The sequence below is a fragment of the Esox lucius genome, chromosome 7 (assembly GCF_011004845.1).
Source record: "Esox lucius isolate fEsoLuc1 chromosome 7, fEsoLuc1.pri, whole genome shotgun sequence".
Taxonomy (NCBI): Eukaryota; Metazoa; Chordata; class Actinopteri; order Esociformes; family Esocidae; genus Esox; species Esox lucius.
This window is the reverse complement of record NC_047575.1, coordinates 46,485,571-46,495,854: the sequence shown is the minus strand read 5'-3', so window position 1 is coordinate 46,495,854 and position 10,284 is coordinate 46,485,571. Positions and strand designations below refer to the sequence as shown.

Here is a 10,284-nt window from a genome sequence, read left to right as displayed (position 1 = left end):
GTGCCTGGGGCTTTTGCAAAGTTTTGACAACGTTTGGGGTTGTGGAGCAAAACATCAGACTACTGCAGATTTAGTGTATGCAAATGTATGCAAATTCCGTTTTTGGCCAGCTATGTAAACACTAACATTGATTGATCCCGCAAAATGTGTTCAATTGTTTATAGGTTATTCCTATTTGTTTTCTAATGCCTCTTAATATTAAAGTAATCTAAAAGTAATTCAAAGTAATCGGATTACCTTACTGAGTTTGAGTAATCAAAAAGTCTGAATTTGAGATTCAGACTATAAGCAGTACATCTGAAGACCAGCCAGCTGCAACTAATTGTGACATTTCCATTCCTCAACAACCCTGTGGATGAAGGTGCACAGATTCTACACAAAGCCTTTACGCCACCTGTCCCAAGGGTCTTCAGAGACAGAATATCTAATATCGATATCTAATATCGAAGCTGTTCCTACATTCTTTTTTGGCTATTCATTTGCCCTCTGTTGAGATGTAATCACCGAGAATGAATAGGCCAAGGGTTACTAGGTCAGAAAGTCTTCAAGACTCACTGAATTAGGCTAATTAATAGTAAATGCATTGTAGTTATGTCAGTTCACATAGGTGAGCCTAATTAATTTTGATTGATTATAAATATGATATAATCTATTCCAATAATATAGCCAGTCTTACTTATCTAGTGATCTGAATGTTCATTTATAAAAAATTATAAGTATGATTTACCCATTTAATCTGTCAGCAATTTTTTGCCAAGCCATCTCCCACCCCTTGTCAATTGCGCCAGTATTGCCCTTTTTAGTGATGACTCCCTAAAATTCTTGATAAAGTCCCATCAGCAGGGGGATTTGAGATTGCCTGTCTCTTTGTTTCATTGTTGGAGAAAACAAAGGAAAATGGCCATAGGATTTGGTACTCGGCCTCTTCGATTTTCATACGTTCTGTAACAAAGATTCAACCTCTTGGTCAAAAGTATAATGCCCCTTAAGACTTAGTTTAACCCATCCTGTTGTGTATCTTCTGAGTCTGACATGCAATTGCTATTTACATTTAAAGACTAATGATTTCGAATCGTATGATTTACAGGAATTTTAACACTATAATCTTAACCTCAATAATCGAACGTTTTGCATAATCATCTAAACCCAACTAATAAATGTAACCCTTAGGGACGATTTCAACAAAACATATTAAGCTAGTCTAGGGGGGGGGGGGGGGGGGGAATCTAGTTCAATAGAAAACTCCATTGAGGTTGTTAGGCTAAATCCGTGTATGCGAAACCGGCCCTTAATCCCTAAATTTAAACCTGACCCGAATTCTAAATCTTAATTATAACCCTAAACCCGAAGTCAGATAAAGCTTTTTGTTCAAGTGGGGACCGGCCAAATCTCCTCACTTCGCACGATTTTCCTTGTTTTACTGTCTGAGAATAATAAACAGAAACGCATGCACTAACGTTCTGAAAAATTCGACCAATTGTTATAGCGCAATGTACATGTAAAATAATCAGAAAATGTTGCAATTTAAAACGCTTAATTGACCCAAATATCGTTAAAATCGGACTCGTGGTGAGTCGGCAATTGCACCCAATGCATGTTTGTACGAACTGAGGGACCCATACTCCACTCCAAAATAATAGGACTGGAGGTGGTTATCCACCTTGTTACCACCAGAGGGCAGGTCGTCCACGCATATCCTTTACCAGTGTTAAGCGTAATGTATCTTTAACCAGTAGTAATTAAGCGTTATCATACAAACGTAGTAGGCCTACTGTAACTATTTTAATGCCTACATGGGATATGCAGATATCCCATGTAGCTGTAACTATTTTAGGGCATAACAGTGATATGCAGATATCGCCATTCTAAGCAACAAAAAAAAGATTGATTTGTCAATTTGCCTCGCAAACGCCCTTATAAAATAGAAAGTGCCTAATGAAATGTATTCAGTCATACCAAATTAAGATTAATGTGGGTATGGTAGTGTGCTTTCTGGTTTACTATCTCTTAACAGAGTATCACAGTAGGACACTGGAATGATTGATTGTCTTGAATGGAGATTCCTTAACAAGCCAATTAAGACTTTCAGTGTCAATGGCTAATTTAGGTCTAAATAATTAGTGACATCAACTATGTGTACAAAAATACTTGTTTTCACCAAGTGAAGCCTATATTAAGTAGGAAGAAACGTGGGGGGGGGGGGGGGGCAGATTAACAGGTGTTTGCTCCCATGATGCTAGAATATCAATTCCTTATCACTATGATGTAGTTCGCCTTATCTGGTTGTTACACAGTTAGCAATGAAAGCAAAAATGTCCACAGAAACCCAAACTGAAGATTTGATATCAGGAGGCCAATACTAAAGGCCATGGTGGAAGAAAAAAAAGATTTCAGTCACTTGACATTCCTAATTTGCTGGAGTTCAATCAAATGTCACATGTTCGTTACGGACGTGGACTCCAGAGTTAAATAACTGGCATAAGCAGTGCCCCAGGGTTACATACAGTATTTAGCTGCCCTCTGTGTGCCTCTTCTCAGAACTGAACAGGAGGGAAGCTGTATGTGGCAGGAGTCCCAGTCCTGTAATGAATATGCCAACATTACTTCCCGCCAGAGTAGGACGGTGTTGACATACTGAACAGAGGCTGTTCATTCCCAGGACACTTCAGAAATTAATGGTCCAAGTTGGAATTACAAGTCACAATTGTCAAGAACTGATACCTTTAACTACATTTTTTATTTTAATTAGCACCTAAATGTCACACCTCCTTGTAACCATATGAAGGCAGTACCAGTAGGGTACATATCACCAATATGGGAACACTGGAGTAATAAAACCTGGCACAAATACTTTATACAATATGCTGGCCAGGGTTGTGCTCAGTCAGTCAACTGAATTCCCAACATTTTAAAAACTTTTATATGTATTTCAGTTAATTCAAATTCAACACAACCCTGGTATTGGCATTAAGTTAATTCAAGGGCATTGAGTTCACTTAAACCACACCACATTCACACACCCTTTCTCAGCCTTTTGATGATAACAAAACACAAGAGATGGATTTGAAGTTATTTATTTGAAATGCTTTTCCCATTTCAATGCAGCTGACCAGCAGACACAGTCAACGATGAACTGAAGTCATTTCTGGATCACCTTGTAATCGGCTGCAGACCAACACACCATGTATAAAAATGCAACGTTAAAATATTGTTCCCACAACTAAAAAAAAAAAAAAAAAAATTATACATGAATTAGTCCTGCAAAAATAGGAAGTACCATGTGTACAAAGAAAGCGTACATCGAGAAGCACCAGAACTGCCCATTTACCCTCTCTGGAACAGTTATCGGACTGACTGCAGGCATCGTTCCCAAATGTACCTAGAATTCTTCCTCTGGCCTCAAAGATCAACGCTCTGAGCATTTAATGGTTCTAGAATTTTCCACCAGGAAGGAATCTAAAGTTAGTTCTGTCCGTTGACCGGTAAGGACCATCAAGTGCTCTGATTGGAATACAATTTTTCTTAATGGAATTGGTGTTGATGAGTGGATTCAGATGTCAATCACAAACTGGGCTTCATCAGCTGAAGGGACAAAAGGAAGAACAGGTCAGTTCAAAGGTATCCTGAACTTCAAAAGAAACTAAAGTGCGCATAGTGATAAGAGGTCATTCTGAGCATGTGCAAGACAAAGCATGAGGCCAGTATGACATATTGGACATGTTTCTGTTTTTTTTTCTTTTGAAGTGGTTCACCTTGAAACATATCTACTAGTGCTACTGGTAAAAAAATAAATATAAAAAACAACTCAACACACAGTTTGGCACTAGGGGTGTGGACCTATGCACTGGTGTTGAAATCAACGCGTTAGCCCCACTAGAACCCCCGGGAGAGATCTGATCCGTAGCTTATTCATGGACAATATTACTCATGCTTAAACTACGAGTCTGGAGCGATACACTGGACCTATACACTAGGGTTTTTCGTAGCCTATTCACTAGGTGAAAATGTTTAGTATTTTTCCAAAAACTCCTCTTGGTGTTAGGCCTTGTGGATCTTTTTATAAGTTCATCTGGATGCCTTTTCCATTATTCATTAAGTGTAATTGTTCTTTATGTACACTTATTTTTGTATTTGTACAGTAATGGTTACAGAATCTCTGTACCTCCATACACTCTTTGAGGGTAATTCATTTGCCAAAAAAAAATAAAAATAACACATTAAACAAAGTTGAAGATGAATTTGACAGACAGCATTTTTTTGCTTCAAATTATCTATAGATACCGCGATAATATCGTTACCGTGAATTATTTTGGCCACAATAATCATGTAGTGAAAATTTGATATCATGACACTCTCAGGTGTCGTCAGGGATGGTGAACAAAGTGCCTGGTTATTTTAAGTGTACATGCTCTTCCTTCAAGCTTACACTGTACCTATAAAAACCTGCTCCATTTAAGAATGTTTATGTCATCATCGCATGCAAGTTTCATGTGCTGCTATTTTGGCCAAGTCCCTCTTGGGAAATATATTGTAATCTTAAATGAGACTCAGTATGGTTAAATAAGATTAGGGTTAGGGTTAGAATGTACAAATGCAGTGACCAGGCCCACCAGAGATTTCTTTGTTCTCATCCATCTCCTTCAGCTTGCCCAGAGGGTGTCCTGCCGGCACTGTGACCCCGGGGATATGGGGTAGGCAGCTCGGGGGGGTACGTGCAACGGGCGAATTCCGACACTCCAGCAGGAATTTCCTGTCATAGATGATTCTGGTTCCTTTGAAGAGAAAAGGGCTTAAGGTTTCCGTTTCAGGCAAAGAACAATGATATTAGTAACAGATTTGACTAAAATCACAAGGTGCAACAGTGAGTTTCAAATCTTCTGACACCTGAAGAACAGTCAGGCCTGTGAGTCTTGCGCCAAATATTTGTTTAAGGTGTGTAAGTACCAGCTACAGAAGGTCTGTCTGTACTTTCAGGGTTAACTTTCATTCCTGTACTTATTTTGAACTCGCTGTGCCAGGATCATAAAGGCAGGGAAAACATGTTATGTAACTCGACTTAAGACTACAGCATGTCCTGGATCCAGACGGAAGAAGTCAGAAGGCTGACACTGCACTACAAAGAACCACTGGAATCCAAATATAAGAGCTGACATTCCTCTGATCCTGTAATAGGATGCATATTATCTGGGTCTCCAACCCTCCTCCTGGAGAGCAACAGTCCTGGTTGTTTTCACTCCAACCCCATGCATATGCAGCCTCATTCAGTTATTAGCTGAATAATTATTAGAAACCAGGGTGCTAAATCAGGTTTGGAGTGAAACCAACCACCACTGTAGCTCTCCAGGAGCAGAGTTGGAGACAGTGCATTTCATGTCACGTGCAGATAACAGGTCTCAGACCTATTTAGTCTGTCAATAAAAGTCCCCATATTTTCCAGGTTATTGCTTTCGCATACTCTTCAACCACCGTTCTTATAACAGGGCCACAGCAATTCCAACATTTTAACGAGAATCAACAGCCCCTTTCCCAGCAACTCCACCCAGGCTCCCACTTCCTAGGGGCCGCAGATTTAATGAGTCAAAATTATGCTCCTCACATGCTCTACTCACATTCCGACATGTTCACAAACAACAACGGATTTGGACAGAATCAAACCTGTTATTGCTGTATTTCAACAACAAACAAAATCTTGGAATAGCAAAACGCTAATTATGTTAACGTTGATTGTAATTAAAAGGTTACAGTAGGCTACATAGGTTTGTCCAAAACAGAACTTTAAAAGTATCACATTTATTTTTAAAGCCCCTTTTACGACAGCAGTTGTCATAGTAAGTGCTTTAACAAAACACCCAGCCTGAAACCCCAAGGAGCAAACAACAACCGTGTTGAATTTCAGTGTCTAGGAAAAACTCCGTAAGAGTTTTTAGTCTTTAAACTAGTAGGCTATCTAACATTCAATTACTACTCCTTGAGGTTACCAACGATCTTGTTTACAGCCAGGGATAGGAATGGAAGCTAGCTAAAGAGACGGGTACTCGGGCTAGGCCATACAGCATATAACGTTGCAGAAAGCAAAGCTTACCTCCAGGTGTGGTGGAGAACAACGTGCCTCCAGGAGTTTGACTGTATGTGTCCGGCAGCTGAGTCCAGTCTTCCGACTGCTCAAAGCGACCGGGAATAGGACAGGTTAGCCCTATGCTGGTGTTACAGTTAGACATGCTACAAAACAGACGTTTAATGCACAATGATTTAAAATTAAAATTTTAAAAAACGGGCAGGACTCGTTATTTCTGATCGATATCTTATTTGGCTAGTGAACTGCAACTACTGAATAACGACCAGTAGATTTGTCCGCGGTGTCTTCTGGCGGCCACGTGCAGGTGTTTATGAGAACTGCTGATAGGAGGCGTGGTCTATCATGGTGCGTTGGTAACGTCGTGGGAAGACAGTTTTACCCATAGATATAAAGCATGTCTATTTATAAATTTTTTATAAAGCTGATCTGTTCTCTGTGGTTTTACCACAAACGACTGAACGTTCCATAAAATGCTCTGCAACTGATAGTTAAGTTAGAAGCTATCATGCCGGAGTTCACAAATCTATAACGAACAGTTTCGTTAAACACACGCACTTTACTTTTTCCCCGTCTAGCATAATTGTGTTTGTAAATTCAATGGACAATATTAGAATGTTAAAATATTTTCCCCCAATTTTGCGTTACTATAATGAATGGAAATACACTGCTCGAAAAAATTAAGGGAACACAATCATCACAGTATAAAACTAAGTCAATTAAACTTCAGGGATATCAATATTCCAGCTTCTCCAGGAGGACACACCCATACATGCAGTCACAAGAAGGTTTGCTGTGTCTCCCAGTACCGTCTCAAGAGCATGGAGAAGATACCAGGAGACGGGCTGTAAAAGAGCTGGACAGAGCCGTAGAAGGGCATCAACCCAGCAGCAGGACCGGTATCTGCTCCTTTGTGCGAGAATGGAACAGGAGGAGCACTGCCACAGCCCTACATTACCACCAACAGGCTACTGGTGTGCATGTTTCTGACCAAACTGTCAGAAACAGACTTCATGAGGGTGGCATGAGGGACCAACGTCCTCTAGTGGGACCTGTGCTCACAGCCCAGCACCATGCAGCTTGTTAGCATTCGACAGAGAATACCACAATGGGCAGGTCCACCATGGTGCAGAACAATGCCCGGCCTCATGTGACCAGTGTGTAGGGAGTTCCTCGATTATGAAGGCATTGATGCCATTGACTGGCCCTCACGTTCCCCAGACCTGAATCAAATTGAGAACCTCTGGGAAGTTATGTATCGGTGCATCTGACGCCTCCAAATAGCACCACAGACTGTCCAGGAACTCAATGATGCCTTGATCCAGGTCTGTGAGGAGGATCCTCAGGACACCATCTGCCGTCTCATTGTCCAGACGTTGTTGGGAGTGCATACAGGCACGTGGGGGCCAGACACACTACTGAGTCACATTATGAGTTGCTGTGATGAAATTCACACAAGTTGGAACAGCCTGTGATTTTAATTGTTTACTTTGATTTTCAGTGAGAGTTTGAATCCAGCCCTCAATTGGTTGGTGATTTTGGTTTCCACTGCCCATTCTTATGTCATTTTGTTCTCAATTAATTATACAATGTACAGGAAAGATTCTGATCATTAATATATTTTGTTCATCAAGACCCGAAGTGTGATTTAAGAGTTCCCTTAATTTTTTTGAGCAGTGTATATTCAATCGTGATTTCCCCCTTTTCTCAACAATACATAAACAACCCTTTTAAAGGTGCAAACATTTTATGATTACAGTGAAACAGGAAAATAGGACAAACACGGATATATTTGTTAGATAAGCGACAGCACCACAGTGGCAACAAGCACAGCTGCATGTCTTTGTGTCTAGCTTTTCCTGTTCTTGAAACTCAGACCAACATTTTTCAAACTTTAGATGGATGGGTGCCATGGGTAAATTGCAACTTTAAAGCATTACCACAGATTCAGAATTTGATTTAGGTCTGAGGAATGTGTCACTCCTTACAACTGTAAGATTACTTAGAGCTTGCATTGCATATTGAATTTTAATTTTTGCACCGTGTTAACGTGTAAACTCAGTTTGTGTTTATTACACCACACCTGTTGTGTTGCCTATGTTGAGAATTTGATTTTGGTAGGTGTAAATGATGAAAGAATATGAAACATGACCGATGATAGATGCAGATGTATCACAAGTTAATTTGTGAGGGCTGCAATCTACCACAACTAACAACCGTATTCACTCTGTGTTCGAGCTGCAGCGTCAACAAACATCTCAAACTGTTTCCCGTATAGGCTATACGTAGTCTAGGTACAAACACATGAAACGCGATCATGACACAAATAGCAATGCCAAAATGAACATTTGAACGATTTATTTACGTTCGCAACGTTTTCAACAGGCATCGACACAGTCACCCACACGATCATTCCTGTCCAAGGATTCTCATGCCACGCCTACGTCGCATCTGGAAATGTCACCAGTTAATCCTAACACCACTTAAACCGTAACACCGGGCCATTCTAGGACACGGTTTTTAAACAACTTCAGTGTAGCATTGGCTGTGTTTAGGATCACGGTTATTTGACATGTGAACCCCGTACCCAGTCAAAGGTCTCCTGCTGTACAGCGTAGGAATTTCACGACGGCCATGGCCCTTCGCTCTGGCCGTGATGCCCCGAAAATCATTGTATGTTCTAAGGCCACAATGGGCTTTGTGCCCCTGCTGTCAAAATCTTACAGTCAGCAGTTTGTCCCTACGTTTGTTTGTAGTTTGCAACTACATGATTGTAAGCAAGGTACCTAGTTATCGATAGATAGCTGACTTTAGCACTTACCTGAATCAAACCACTTTTTTTGGAAGGTGCGTTCATGAGATACTGGGAGATGGGGAAAGATCCGACCTCCGAGTGGGAGAATACACCTGAACGCTTTTTTGAGAGTTCCAAGAAGTAATGTTAGGTTTGACATCCCTCGACATTGCATAGTTTGTAGTAAAACATTTTTAAAACATTTAAAAAAAATACTTGCTCCGCGCACAAATAAGTCACTATATTGGTATATTTTGATGGTACTTATTAGCACGGGTGATTGTGATGTTAAAAAATACTTAGCCGGTACTTTTGTGTAACTGATGTAATGTTATCATTCTGGCTAGCTAGCGTTTATTTATTTTTTATATAACATTAAGGTTAGCTAGCCTTAACGTTACTGTCAATAGCGTTGCCAGTTTGTTGTCATGTGAATGCTCCCAACTAAAACCTCTGAAACAAAACTGATTCCGGAATCTATAAACATTTTGAGGGAGGAGTAGATGTCATTTTAAGGATTAAAATATGATAATTTAACTTTCTATGAGGGAAAAACAGTTATAATACGTTATTATTCAAAATATTATATTAAAAAGTTAATGTTTATGTCATGCCTGTTTTTTTATCATCAGCAATTCAAATTCTTTATTTGTAAGCTCCAAATCCTCTTATTTTACTCAATGGCCTTTGTGCCCTAAATATTTTTGTAACAACCAAAGGCCAAATGGCCTTGCCTCTAAAATAAAATTCCAAGCCTGCTTCTGACTAATGTAAGTTGTTTTCTAGGATTTACTTATGTCCATCCACCTTGTCCTTAGTTACAACAACTTTCCCAGTTCCTGCTGATGAAAAGCATTCCCATAACATGATGCTGTCACCAAGCATGCCTTACCATGGGGCCCGGTGTTCACAGATTTAGCTTTGAATGCAAAACACACAGCGTTTTGCAATCAGACCAGAAGAAGCTTTTGCCACATCTCAACAAAACCCAACAGCATTGTGGAGGAGCCAGCTGATAGTTTCATTGGTCAAACCGTTTTCATGTAAGACAGCTGTATTTTTTTTGTTGGTTGAAGTATTTTTCATAGCCAGTAGTAAATCAGTGTTTCTCAGCGAGTCCATAACATTTAAAATGCACTTACAACTTCACAACTCGTCATTTTCCTACCTCCTACATGGTTAATTAATGCAGCAGTTATATGAGACTACAGTATCATCAAGCTGCGCATTATTTGATTTTACAGCTCACAACATTGGCACAGCATGAACCGAAGTGAACCAAGTCCAATGAATTTAAAGGGCGGGACAACCAGTTAGATCTTTGTGTACTGTGTAAATTAGGACAGAAGGGACTGAAAGTTCACATCTAAACCTCACAGCAGTGTTGACGCAATAGCCCCTCACCAAATATGTCCGA

At 40.0% G+C, this 10,284-nt stretch overlaps 1 protein-coding gene across 1 annotated transcript; it reads right to left on the bottom strand.

Annotated features, from left to right (window-relative positions):
* Positions 1–3,059: 3,059 nt before the first annotated feature.
* Positions 3,060–6,361, bottom strand: eif4ebp3 (eukaryotic translation initiation factor 4E binding protein 3). The gene is given in 3 exon segments (NM_001303892.1): positions 3,060–3,582; positions 4,611–4,772; positions 6,083–6,361. Coding segments are annotated over 3 exon segments (330 nt in total). The 5' UTR covers positions 6,219–6,361; the 3' UTR covers positions 3,060–3,550.
* Between the last annotated feature and the right edge of the window lie 3,923 nt (positions 6,362–10,284).